Source organism: Pagrus major, chromosome 13 (assembly GCF_040436345.1).
Source record: "Pagrus major chromosome 13, Pma_NU_1.0".
In the NCBI taxonomy this organism is placed as follows: domain Eukaryota; kingdom Metazoa; phylum Chordata; class Actinopteri; order Spariformes; family Sparidae; genus Pagrus; species Pagrus major.
Window position 1 is genome coordinate 23,885,405 of NC_133227.1, and position 14,331 is coordinate 23,899,735.

At 42.1% G+C, this 14,331-nt stretch overlaps 1 protein-coding gene across 1 annotated transcript; it reads right to left on the reverse strand.

Annotated features, from left to right (window-relative positions):
* Positions 1–43: 43 nt before the first annotated feature.
* On the reverse strand, positions 44–11,795 carry LOC141007463 (uncharacterized). The gene is made up of 14 exons (XM_073479828.1): positions 11,214–11,795; positions 10,192–11,083; positions 4,541–4,610; positions 4,305–4,454; positions 4,056–4,214; positions 3,796–3,957; positions 2,326–2,541; positions 2,062–2,202; positions 1,850–1,912; positions 1,674–1,731; positions 1,432–1,557; positions 1,232–1,346; positions 774–925; positions 44–612 (listed from the first exon to the last, which is right to left on the reverse strand). Exons 2-14 carry the CDS (start codon positions 10,732–10,734, stop codon positions 486–488), a joined length of 2,082 nt encoding a protein of 693 aa, XP_073335929.1. The 5' UTR covers positions 10,735–11,083; positions 11,214–11,795; the 3' UTR covers positions 44–485.
* Positions 11,796–14,331: the final 2,536 nt, after the last annotated feature.

The following is a 14,331-nucleotide window of genomic DNA, read 5'->3' on the forward strand; positions in this document are numbered from 1 at the left end:
ATCGACTTTGCAGCAATTTACCACAATTAACAAAACTAGGAAAATACTATAAAATCGCTTTATTTTGCCATATTTCAAGACTCAACTTGGGCAGGACTCCAGTTTATTGTTACTGGAACATTTCTACACTGATTCATATTCATAAATCTTTGGTTTGTAACATTGCACCTGCTCCCAAACACAGCAGCTATCACAACCTAATACTTCTTTAACTGAGAGGTAATCTTCCCTTCTTAGATTACAGCATAATTAGTGAATTGAGAGCTACATAAAAACCTTAGAGCCACACACATCACAAAACATGTCATAAGAAAATGCATTTTTTTAAGAATCAGTGTCAGCTGTGAATTCTCAAGGAAAACTGTTGAATACACACACACTGTGTAAAACTGATTTTGGACTCCACATTAGTCGGCTCGTTCAAAGTGTTCATGGCACACTGTGGTTAATAACATCTAGGCTGTGTAATCTACTCTGATACAGAGTTATTCAAACTTCTTCAGGTGGTTGTAGAGGGACTGGACGTATGTAAACACACACATAGGGTCTGGCTTGTCCCCCATCTCCAGCATGTCCTCCACCTCGATCAGACGGAGGCAGTCAGCCTGCTCCCTGAAATGGAAAAGTTGATGGTAAACGTGTCAAATTTTACAAATACAGCGAATGCTATAGCTACTAATAGAGGCTACTTCTTTGTCGCTGGTGGAGAAAGTCCCACACTCCCATAAAAAAATTGCTCAACAGCTTAACTAAGTTCATTCGAGCCAGCTTACTCTGCGGTGGTGAACGCCAGCTGGAGGTTGTGTTTGCGGTTTGCGGCGTCCAGCGTGTTGTAATCAAAGTCCAGAGGGAAGAAAGAGTGGACCAGAGCGCAGAACGCCATCCCATCACTCCAGCTGGACGAGAAGTTCTGGATGTCTATGTTCTGAGAGACGGGTGATAATGGCATCAGGTTAAATCTTTCACGTACATTTTGCTTTTATGCATTTATTCCGTTGCTCTCATTTATCTTTTCTCTACATTACTGTGAGATTGTGCAGTGTGAGATTATAGAAAAGCATCTTAGGAGCTACTTTAAGATCATTTGTCTTATTTCCACAAGCCTGTTGTTCATTTCAAATGTGTGTTTTTGACAGCAGACTTTTCAGGCCTTATTTAAAACGGACTTTTTAATGATGTTTTTAAACAACAGAATTTTTATTTTTGGGTGAAAAATATTCCACTGTCGTACCTGATAGCCGATGGTTTTTGAGCGGCACCACTCCAACAGGATCTGTTTTATACCGCTGGCACTGGACGCTCCAAAACTCTGAGAGCGCTTCAGTTTCGGCTTTGAATCCTTCGGCCTGTTCAAGAGAAATACAACTCACTCATATCTGGGACTGAATGTGTGGATCAGGATCAAAATGAAAATATTTTAAAGACACTCACTTTATAGGGTCTGAGCTCATCCTCTCAAACATGGCCCGTTTGGCCTGAGCCCCATTGGAGCGTGGGAGTGTTTGTGATTTTATCAAATCCTGCTTAAACTCAACCCCACCTGTCTTGTTCACTTTCCTGTGGAGAAAACAGTGAAAGTCAGATAAAACTGAAGCTGCCGTATATTGACAAGATATTTCCGTTGCATAAGTGCAATCTAAGAATAGTTAACAGGTTTCAGGGTCGTGACTTACTTGTCCAGATTAGGTGAGAAGCCAGATTTTATGATTGATTTGGAGGGAAGTAATTTTTCTGAGGAAACACAAAAAGAAGAGACATGCCGTGAGATTAAAAGAGACAAAAATGACAAAAAAAACCTTTGTACAATGACTTATATAACCAGCCCTGTTGAGGGTTTACTATGTTTTACCTGCAGGCTGAGGAAAGCTGACACTTCTCTTTAAACTGGGACTGGGTGTCTTGAGAATTGGTACTGAATTAATGAGGTGAGACAAAAAGGGAGAATAATTGGAAAATTAAAAATCTCATAAAATATGTAACACAATGGAGAGATTTAAAAAAAACAAGGAACTACCCATGACCTTTATTTGAGAGACGGATCCTGTCCTTGGTTGAACTCACCCCGTTTAAAGGGATATTCCCCAGGTTTAACCGCAGGATCCTGTGATGCTAAAATAATTGAAGACTGAGTCGTGGATGACGACTCTGTGGTGGATGTGGTCATGGTGGAGAGCGTCAATGGTGGCTTGGGTTGAGTGGCGTCTAATGAAGAAAGAAATAAAGCACACAACTGTCACTGTACATGTATGAATTAACAATTCAAGCTTGCTTTGATGATTATTGTGTTTATCTCCAGACATTTCAATATCCTGGAACTGTACTCACCGTGTATAAACGGGTATACGCCTACGCCTCTCTTTACCGTCGGTGATTCTGGTACTGAAGGATTCGGTGCAGCAGCAGGAGTCTGATCAGGTTTGGGTGCAGCAGAGGTCTCAGAGCTGTTTTTGGTCACAGCTGTGAGAGCAAAATGGGCCTGAGATCCAGAACCCGACTGCTCCTGGGATAACTGCGACCTCGACTCCTTTGCTCCAGATGTACCTGCACAAGCAAAGACAGAATGAAATAATCACAGGAAGGAAACATGGAGTGAAAATAAAAACATAAATGTTACAAAATCTTGTAGTTGAAATATGAAATTTATCGCAGGAGGAAGAGAGGTGGACTCTGTGAGTACGGCATTGATGCTCGGAGCTCACACGCAGTTAAAAGTGACAGTGTTTACCTAAAGTTGAACTTTTAATATGAAGATGCCGACCACATTATCATCACCGTCTCATTGCTGCAGTTTACATGAACTCTGACGTAAATTAAATAAAATAACTGTATATATGTTTAATGTTTCATTTCGTTATTCAACCCTGTGTTGTATAATGAAATTATACTAAACTACCTTGAACCTTGAAATCCCAGCAGCTTATGTCACATACTGTCGTCGGTTTGTGCAGCTAATATTTCCACTGTTGTGAGATGTTTAACTCGAGGGTTGAATTCTACTTGTTCGTGTCATATTTTTTCAAAGGAGGAAAGAGAAGGATGCTCACCACCGTTGGGTTTACATGTTTAAATCGCCTGGATGTCCACTTCTTCTTTTTTAGCCATATTTGAACTGTGGTCCAGAATGGTGCCACTAGAGGGCAGCACCGAAATATGTTGGTTATTAATTAAATGTAATTGTTACTAAATCTGCAAACTGAAGACAGATTAGGCCCCTGCATATTTATGAATTGTTTTTTTGGTAAGAACTCTGTATATAAATTGAAATTCTTGCACATGGAAGTCTGTGGTTATTTCATATAATGAGGTGTGTCAAAAATGTGTTCCCATTTATCCTGAATTTTCGACGGTTCTTTAAAAATGACAAGAAAAATACACACTTTTATTTCTTTAATTTCTTTATACACCAGTGTATATAGTGTTTATTTTCATTATTGTGATGCTATTTCAATTTTTTCTATTATTCTATTTTGTAACAAGTGAGTTTCCCTCATGAGGAATCAATAAGTCTTATCTTTATCTTATTTTTGTGGTACTGTTGAGAAAAATTGATTACAGTCTTGCACTGAAGCGACTCGTCTCTGTCTGTAGCACATTATCTTACCCTCTTTATTAAAAATATGATTCACAAAATAACACATTTTTCAAACATTTTCACTTTTATAAATATTTGTTTATTTTAGATTTGGATATTTAAAATGAATCGCTGGGATATTTGCAGCTGCGTAAGTGCTCGTAATTCACAAGCATGAACCTTTGAATGCATCTCCATAGTCTGAGTGTTTGTCAAAGACCGACCTCTTCCAAAAGGATATTCTCCTGCTTCTCCTGTCGGAGCCTCTGTTGGAGAATGGACAGCTGCTTTAGGCGCAGCTGCTGGAGACTGGTCAGGTTTGGTGGCAGTCTCAGGATTCAGTTTGCTTTTCATGGCAGTGACAGGAAGATGAGGCTGGGGTTCATCTGTAACGAGTGATGCGTTTGTTTATAGAGAAGCAGATTCTTAGCATAAATGAAGGAATATATTGATTTTACGAGACAGAATTAGATTTTCTGCTCACCAGATTTAGCCGGAGTCTCGACTGACTGTGCTGGAGTTTCTTTTGTTGCTTTGGGAACAGACGCAGGAGACTGAAGAACAGCTGGAGCTTCACAGCTGGATTTTGTCATTGCAGTGAGGGGAAGATGGGGTTTGTTCAGAAGACCTGATTCTTCCTGGTCTGGAAGTAAAATAGATCAACTGAAGACCTCCATTCCCTGAATATTAAGCATTACCAAAACATATAATGTAACTTGTAAAACCAACTGACCAGGTGTGTTGGGAGTTTCCACGTTGGACTGAACAGAGTTAGTTAAGGCAGAAGACTCTAGATTTGGCTTCATGCTGGCGGTGAGAGGCCTGTGAGACTGAGAAACAGCCTCAGCAGTTTGGACTGCGTCAGAGTCCGCTGATGAGCTTTCTGAGGAGACATAACCAAACATAACTAAAGGTGAGGTCAGCTTGTCAGGTTACCTGTGTGGAGAACGTCTCAGATGATCTGCGTACCTTGTTTACCATTCTCTCGTGCAATCGTGGCAACGTGGGCATCACTTTTCTCTCCTTTGGCATCAGTGCCCTGTACAGGAAAGACAGGAAGTAAAAAAAAACATGCAGTTCTATTATATAACGACTTTCATGAGCAGAACTGTGATTGGGTGCATGTGGCGCTGCACTGCGGCGATGAGTGTCTGTGGCATGTTGTTTGTTTTGCAGGTCGGGGGCCCCACACTGAAGCGTCATCTCTCCAGTTTTGTTTACTCTTGATACAAAGAGTGAAGGGCTAACTCATCTGATGCTGTCAGTGTTAAAATGGTTTGATCGCTGATGGTGACGTATATGTGTGGATGAGTTTGTTAACTGGTGTCACGCAAGTTCTACTAAGATAAAGAAATGATTTTGGATTTCAGAGCCATAAACGGGATACCAAGCATTTATCAAGGTTGACTTTATTGGATTTGTAAATAAATATAAATATCTCGGCACAATAACTGAGGAAAAACTGACATAGGATATAGACACAGGTGTCATCAATAGGAAAGGATTACAATAGAGAATATTTTGTTTTTTCATTGACTGTAGTGACGAAAAACAAACTTAGTAAGATTATTAATATGTCTAGTGAAGACCGTGGGTCAACAACATGACAATATGACTCTGCTTTGTGTGCACCGAGTGACAGCGAAAGGATGGGCAGCCCTCAGTGGTGCATCAAACCCTCTCTATGGTGAATATGAGTTGTTACCATCAGGATGGAGGTACAGGGTAACACCTTCCAGGGCCCAGAGATCCTTCATACCCTCTAGCATAGCTCTGTTAACCAAAACCTTTTGATATGAGGTGTGTGTTACACACACTGCTGGATATTTATATTTATATTTATGTTCTTCATTGTTGGTGATGATGTTAAATGTGTGTCTTTGTCTGTAAAGACACACATTTAACAACAGCGGGGGAGAGAGAGAGAGAGGGAGAGAGAGAGGGAAGGAGAGAGAGAGGGAGAGAGGGAGGGAGGGAGGGAGAGAGAGAAGGAGAGAGAGAGGAGAGAGAGGGAGAGAGAGGTAAACAGAGAGAGAGAGAGAGAGAGAGAGAGGGATGGGGGTGAGGGAGAGACGGGAGGAGGGGGGATACAGCAGCCACAGCAGTGTTAACAGCTTAACTAATTGAGATATGAATATAAATGATAGTAAAAGCATCATAATAATAATAATAATAATAACAATAACAACAATAATAATAACAATAATAATATAAGATAGATAGATTGTATATCTACATTGTATCAGTACATTGTATTGATGCTCATGCTTAAGAAAAGGATCTTAAGTAAAAGAGAGAAAAACGTGTGTTATAAGTTTGAAGAGGAATCATAAAACACAACAAACCGAAATGAAATAATGCAAGAAACCCCATTTCCTTTATCAGCCATTACCTCAGGAAGGTAACTGAGTGATGTAAGACACACAGCTGACTGTCTGTTACTATTTGTACATCTGCCTCAGTAACATCACTCACCGGGTTCAACGTTCGCTCGCCCACAACAAACAGAGACGGCTCTTTTGTCTTTCAGACCGCTGCACGCTGTGGAGCTAAAATTAATTTTAAGCCTTTATCATCTGAGATAAATCTGTCCGTGTGTGTGTGTGTGTGTCTGTGTGTGTGCTGACTTCTCTGAATGTGTGATGTTCAGCTGTTAACAGTTGAAAACATCTCCTCTAATGACAGCTGTGGCCAACAAACCCATGTTCCCACTGAGAGGCTATTTTAGATTCTGCAATCAGCCCCTTTGCAAGAGTTTCCGTTCCACTCCTCTTACATCCCAATATAGCCTCAAATGGATGCCTCGGAAATCAGTGAGTTCGCCCGAGCACTTCAAACAGCACCTAAGTTTATCAGCCTGAAGCGTGGCCTGCGTTTGCCCCCTCACTCACGCCCCCACAAAGTCTTTTGCTTTCCAGACACACGCGGTGATCTGGCAGCTACGTAATACAGCCATTTCAGCCGGTCCGTCAACTGGTCGTCAGGAGGGAGATTAGCACCATCGTGATCTGTGGGCTCCTGTAGGATGTCACAGTCCGACTGTCTGACCCTGTTAATCCCTTCAACCTCTGCCTGGGTTTACCTCCATACCACCGTGGCTCTGTCTTGGAGACGGACAAACATACTTGAGTTGGGGACGACAAACACATAAACACAGGCATGATCATTATGTCAGCAGTGAGAAAACATTACTGACCAAATGGTTTTTATCACCATGGAGGAGTGACAGAAGCCAGCATATGTTATCGTACTGAGCTTTTTACAACACTCTAACAGTTTTTAGCTATTTTACAGATTTGGTAATAAAAGTAACGGCTAACAAGATGCATACTGAGTAGTCTGACAAGAATGACCCAACTCTGAGACACCTAAACCACCAATCAATCAAGCAACCACACATGGGAGGAGCGTTGAAGACTCTTTTAGCTCCCCGTTTGGGTTTTACGGCACAAAACTTGTTTGTTTTGGCGCAGCCTCAGCGCTCTTATCAATCTCCTTTCCAGCTGTATTCAGTGAAAAAGCTCAGAACCGAATACACTAACACAGACAAAGTTAGCAACGAGCTGCTGAACACAGTCGAGGATTTAGCAGCCAGGTAATTCTGGGGAGTTGGAAACCAAATAGAACTAAAAGGAGACTTCGGACTTTGATTCTTCTGGTAGACACAAAAACATAACCCAAGGCCCAACGGTCTGTACTCACCCATAGATACCAGACACCTAAATACGCCAGATTTTTTTCATCAAGAGCTGTGAATTGTCCCCTGAGAAATTTACGAAAAGTTGAAAGAAGCCCTCTCTCGCATTGTTGAAGATACTGAGAAAAGGATTGGATTCATCCAGATCTGCACCAACAGTTAATGGGGTCTATTCTGGGGTCGAGACCCGTCCTCCGTCCAAGTTTAGTGAAAATCCATTAACAAACAAACAGACACCTCCATGGCGGAGGTAAAAGTAGTTGACATGGCATTCACTCTACAGAGTAACGTACCATGATGGTGCAGTTACATGTATCTTTTACTCTTTTTCCGGACCACGCTGCGTGTTTCTTGCAGAATCTGTGCACGTCGACATTATTGCATCGCAGCGGCCTAAAGTAATACGCACTGTGATTTTCTAATACTAACAGAGCGGTGTCGTCTGTAGTCCTAAAACCTGGAAATCAGTTCACATTTTTGCACATCCAGTTCCCTCGTCTCAAAGTCTATGAGTTTTTATAATTGGTTTTCAGTAAAAAGCCCTTAGGTGTCTTTAAAACAGTGGCTGCTAACAAGTGGCTAAGTGAGACTTTACGTCATCGTGTCGAACACGGAGACTCATCGACTCACTAGTGCGTCTTTACAGGCCGACTTCAGTTACAAACTATTCTAACTTTAACTTTACAACCTGTAAAGTAAAGTGTGTGTCGTATAGTGTGTCATGCGACCGCAGTGTAGTCTGTTTACAGCCCAACATTAGCTTTTTATTTGATTTACGCTTCAAGAATCAGTGGTAAGAAAAAGAAAAAGTGGTTCATCTGTGAAGATTATCTTGCTGAAGAAAACACGAAAGTATCATAAACTTAAAAAATCTCATTGGTTTTTCGTCGAGGGAACCAGGGCGATGCTAACTTCCGGGTTAGCCTAGAAGAAACACGTCATCCCTACACCCCTCTGTGTCTGTCAGCAGCACCCTGACATGCCAAAGAAAAGCTCAGCAGCTCTGTGTTTGTGTTCAGAGGAGGAAACTGTCGAGTGCTTGGCTCCTAACGGACACACCTGACTCTCTCCAACCTCCTCTTCCTACTCTCACCCACAAAGTTGTGCTTATGTCAGGCATTCAGAGCGTGTGTGGATGTACCGTACGATCCCTCCAAATGTCACCGCGTAGATCACTGTAGCATCGACCGGGTCCATTAGAACGTGGTGTCACATCCAAAAAGATCAGACATGCGTATGAACTGATCCGCCTTGATCCATCAAGACCTCCATGTGAGGACGTGGATAAGAGTCAGGATTAGACTCCAATATATATTTAACCTCCGACTCCAGCCTCCAACATTTATCTGGAGAGCAGCGGTGATAGCATCAGCAGCCAGGACTATTATTAGTTACTATCATATCGTTATTTTCAGTTATCCAGCGTCATTAACCTTGAATATCCAAATTACAACCTTTACTGTCACTGTGATTAAAGACTTACATTGGCCTTCATGGATTTAAGAACAATCTCGCCACCACACACACACATTTACACACTTAAACCCTTCCCTACCCCCCCTCATCTCAGCCCTCTGCTGCTCATGACCCTGTTTTCTGACAGCAGGTCCTCCAAAGGGCACATGTATTTTTGGGGTTTGGGCTGCAGCTCTTTGGAGCCTCTGCACGCTCTGTATCGACTTCAACGGCACTGCAGCTTCCTCCTTGGAGACAGGTACAGGTGTGAGGACCGCAAAGTCTAAATGATCAGCTCCTGATTGATTTCCTCAGATAATAAAAGTCCTGAAGTCGTGGAAGTGAAATCAGGTCAGCAGTCAGGGATGTAGCTGACGAACCGGAACGGTATCCGACACGACGCTGCGTGCTTCTGTCCACGTATTGTGTTGCATTTTTGTATGACGTCACTCACACGCCACCCTCTGAAGACAGATGTATAAATAAATATCTGTGCCCTAATCGTTCAGGAATCTCGCTTCACAGCCAATCCAAGTCTCAAATCTCCGAATGGAAAGTTAAATTGCATCTACGTCCCTGTCAATAATACCTCCCAGCCCCACACACCCTGAAGAGGGACGACCAGCTGTCCCGTCGAAACGCAAACCCAACCAACATTCCTCTGCCCTGAAATCAGCGGGTCTTTAGCCCTCCGCTATGACGTACCACGGTTTGAGATAAGATAACCATCTGATTCATCACTTAATGCTCCATCATCAACATCTAAGTTGTTCAGTTTAGTTCATTTGATGGCAGCTAGCAATGGTAAGCATCTCATGTTGCTACCAAGCTGAAGCCAAAACCGTCTGAAATAAAGCTTCAGAAGCTTGCAGGTCTGAAAAGTGAAGTCTGTGCGAAAGTGCCTTAAACCTGCATTCTTTCTAACGGCCCGGTTTCAAGAAGAAGTCTGATTCTATGTAAGCTTATGAGGAAATGAGGCTTCTGCTCACTTGATTTATTACCTCAGTAAACAGTTTCCTGATGAGTTTATGGTCTCAATCGCTAGTTTTAAGTCTTCTTCAATGGAGCATGATGTTCATTTTGTGAATAATGGTCACATTTAGAGTCAAATAGACAATAAAGCAATTTCAAACATTTGCTGGTTCCAGCTTCTTAAATGTGAGGATCTTTGTCATTGATGATAATAAATTGAAGACTCTTTGGGTTTTGGACTGTTGGTTTGACAAAAGAAGCATTTTAAAGACGTCACTCGGGGCTCTGATGAGTGTTTGTTACATTTTCTGGACATTTTACAGACTCAATAATAATCATAATCAACAGATTAATCTATAATTTAAATTTTCAGTTGCTATCCTACAGACAAACACATCTAATAATGTTGTCCATGCTGGTATCCCTCTTTTGTTGCAATCCAGAGGCAGGTATTCTTTAAACGGTGTGTCTGTAGAAAAGCAGAACGAGTACTCACGTTAATTTCTGCGTGTCTCTTTGCTCTCCATGGAGGAGGTGCTCGGGTGTAGGTGGGAGCTGAAGCAGGAGCAGCAGCGTGGCCCCATCCTGCACTTCCACCTGACCCTGACGGATCAGAGTATGTGGAGGTGGACAGACTGGACTGGCTGCTGTCAGATCTTCCAGAGTTGACCAAACCTCTCTGCTCCTCCTGGGTCTTGGACTGTATCTGTGCATGTCCATTCTCTAAACCGTCCTCCACGTTCTTCGCCTTCACTTCAGCAGGACTCCTCTCGATCTTCACCCCAGCGAGACCCTCCACCAGGCGGCTGAGGGCCTCCATCTTCGCCCTGAGCTGCACGTTCTCCTCCTGCAGCTTGGTCACAGCCCCGGCCAACGGTCCGTTTGAAATGCACAGCTCCTCGATCCTCTGCTCGATGCGCTGCTTGAACGCACTTACATCCACGTGCACCTCCTTGATGGCTGCTTGCAACGTGGTCTTGAACTGGACCAGAGCCTCGCTTACCATCGCCTCCTGAACGCTCTCTGTGGCTACATCCATGGCTTCTTTCTCGACTCTCACCACCCCAGAAGAAGTTAAATGAGTAACGGGGGTGGTCGGTTCAGAGCTCAGGAACCAAACCTTCAAATCTCTTCTTGTCCTTTTTCAGTTCGTTCTCCGATTCTCGTCCTGAGTTCTTCACCAAACGGTTTATCTACAAATTCCTTCCTTCTGAAAAACTTTCAATGTCATCTGACACGTTCCATGCCACCTTTTCACCAAAGTCGAAGACGCGAAAGGGTTTTAAAGGTTGATCAGGGTCGCAGGGGGGATTCCTCTCATCAGTGTCCCATCAAGATCCATGGAGGACTTCTCTCAATGTGCGTCTTCTCTTACTCTCCCCTCTCATCTGGTCAAAGTAAGAGCGGTTGTTATTTATAAGTCATGGAAAAACTCATGCACAATGTTATCTTGGGAAAAGAGGCATGGACAGATCAGGTTCTCAGCTCATGCGGGACTTGAGGAATGATCAAACTAACCTTTCGAGGGGCTCCAGTTGAGGTAGGCAGACGATTTTGTTCCGTCTTCCTTCGACTATTTGTTTCCTAGATGTCCACCCCTGCTGCCCCCAGCTCAGCGTGTTGTCTGAGCTATCTGTGGTCTCCTGAGCCGGGGGAGCAACAGGTTTGCTTCTGTATTTTGGGACATAAAGGGGGCGGAGAGAGGGGTCCAACAGGCAGGAGGGGCCAACATTATTCAAATGTTTTTGTGTCTCTTTGCTGCTTGTAAAACGGTGGTACCAGACGGTGTGACGGCAGGTTCCCAAGGGTCGATTTTCAAGATGGTGAATGCTTCAGTCTAAGTGAAGACCAACTTCACTCTGAAAGGGATTTAAACACGAGGAAGCAACAAGGCAGAAAGGTTTTATGCATTCGAAAAAAGTTACTCACGTCAATATTTTTTTTATTTTAATACTTTTTATTTTTCACATTACCTGAAAGTGTAAAGTAGGTAGTACGTGTCGTATGTCATCATATATTCAAGTGTTTATTTTTTGTTTGCCAGAGTCAAATTTAATAAATAACAAACAAAAACTAATAAATAGATAAAGATGTAAAGACCCTTAGATCTTGGGTTAGATTAGATTTTTTGCTAAACCTCAAATTCAAAAGACTTACCACTTTGGCAACACCTCATATTTAAACAGGCAATAGAGAAGTTTCTCTGACTGGTGATCGAGTCAGGCTGATTACCTGCACTATTTCTGTCTGCTTTCACGTCTCCATTATGGATTAAAAGAATGAATAAACTCACTTTCTGTCCTTTATTGTGTGCAGTTGTTCCTCTGAGGAAAAGAAAAATGAGCCACTTGTTGTCGCCAACAATAATGCTGCTTGGAAACATTAGGAAACTGATGAACATGCAGGTAATTAGGTAACGAGACGTCATTTTATCTTTAAGTTGCAGAGAGTTGAGTTCTCTCCACCCAAATACCTGAAAATAGGTATTTTCTCAAATAGAAGCCCTCATTGCTTTTTGGTCTCTCTCAGATACAATACAAAATGGATTCATACATAAACCAATAACATACAGCAGCCTGCTGAAAGAAGAAGACCTGAAAGAAGCTCTGTGTTGTGCTGGAAGCTGGTTGTTAGTCACATCCTTTGGACTGTCGCAGAAAATCCAACCCGAGTCCTTCACAAAGAAATCCAGAGTCCAGCAACTGAGACAAATCGTCCACAGGCTTGTATAGACGACGAGAGAGAGACGGGGAAGGTCTCATTTCACCTGACGTTACAGTCTGCTCACATATGAACAAAAACACAATTAATATACGTAAGTTGCAAAAAATTGTTACATAGAGCCCCTTTAAACTTCAAGAAATAGAGAGATTTTGAAAGTTTTTTAAAGTTAACTGGAGTCCCACTGATGGATTCATTATGGGTGTAACGATACATCGATCCGGATCAATGATCAACGATCCAATAGCATCGATGCAAAGTTAAAACATCGATTCATATCGCCGCCATCGCTAAGAAACGCCTTTATTTTGAAATTCCCATGACACTACTATTTATTACTGTTTTTTCTTACCTTCAGGATTTCATAAGCTGCCTCTGTTTGTAAAGATTCCTATAAAACAGCTTGCATTGACATTGCTGCATTGACCTCAAATGATAAAATGATGGTTATTAATTCTTGCTTGTGATTTACATGCTGCCTTTAAAGAAATATGGTGTTCAGAAAGTGATTTAAAGAATCATAGTCTGGTTTATTCAACCAACAGATTTAAGATTCATTAACAGGATTATTCTTTCAATGAGCGTCACCACACCACCGTCTTCCCTCCAGCAGCCTCAGGTGTCAGTTGAGTCAGCAGTGCCTCTGGGTGGTCATGACTTCACATTACAGCTGAAAGATGACCTACAGGCACCAGGACCAGGCAGAGACACTGCACCCAGACAATGGACATCATTTTTATTTGACGCAGGCTGACGAGTTTCCTCAGATTCCTTCAGGATGTCCAGCTGGATGTTACCGTCTCATCTCCGTCTGAACACCACACGACCGTGTCACGTACATCCAGGTGATCCCACATTGTAACAGAAGGGTTTGAGGTATGAGTGTGATTAGCATGTGTGATGTTTTGCCTGGGAACAATTTCAGAGTGGCGTGAGTAATTTTTTGCATCCATAAAATGTGGAGCGTTGCACTTTGGGATTTTTTAGCAGGCGGCAGTGAACACAACACAGACTTAACATTTTAACTCCAGGTCTGTTCCCGTTTCTGGCAGTTCAGCCTTTTTAAATCAATATAATCAAGTATTTTTTCTTTTCAGTCCCGCAGACATCGCGATGTATCTTAGATGACCGCTTGTATCAGGTGTCACAGACTTGCTGTATCATGATTTCATTGTTATTGTGGGGAACGTATCATGAGTTACTTTGGGATTCACAGCCTAAATCCTGAGAATTCACACTTAAATTAATGCAGAGAGTCATTAAAACGCACAATGTAGCAACTAGGGAGTGATTTGGGAGGCAGCCCTGAGTAGAAATAATAGATTATGGCCCCTTTTAACACCTAAATATTTACTATCATCAATATTTTGGTGTTATTGTGTAAAGTTGTAGACCACACTTACTATAAAGCTCCATGAATCATCCCCCTACTACAAGAAACTCTGCTCACACGAACACAAAGTCAAGATAAATCAAAGTCAAACACGCCGATTTAATACGACACAAACACTTCAGACACAAGATCACAAGACAAGAAAACAAAACACGTGTTCAAAACAGTCTATCAAATCAAATTTATTGAATTTTTAAAGGGGTGCTCTGAATTCACAAGTTGCAGCTACAGTACATATTTCCTCTTGTATCGATTCTTTGAAGCTATTTCGTAAAACAGTCTCCGTCTTTCTTCTCAGATAAGGAAATTTCCTCCTCAAAAAAAGGGTCACGCTACAAAAAAAAAAAAAAGGACAGATGCGTCAAATCTGATAATATATGTATGAAAAATTAGACTGCTATCAAAAATAATGTGGGGCAGGAAGTGTTCGAGGTTGTGAAGGTGCTGCATTTAATTCAGTTAAACACCCCGACGGCGGGACAGTTGAGCGATATGTCAGCAGGTCACGATTTTAAAATCCCA

What these genes read in the sequence shown, in the direction of transcription:
- LOC141007463 (XM_073479828.1), bottom strand. Translation starts at nt 10,734, where the DNA reads ATGGATGTAGCCACAGAGAGCGTTCAGGAGGCGATGGTAAGCGAGGCT. An exon ending in ATGAGCTCAGACCCTATAAA is followed by an intron (nt 1,347 to 1,431) that starts GTGAGTGTCTTT and finishes TCTCTTGAACAG; the next exon opens with GCCGAAGGATTCAAAGCCGA. An exon ending in CTGGCGTTCACCACCGCAGA is followed by an intron (nt 613 to 773) that starts GTAAGCTGGCTC and finishes TTTCCATTTCAG; the next exon opens with GGAGCAGGCTGACTGCCTCC.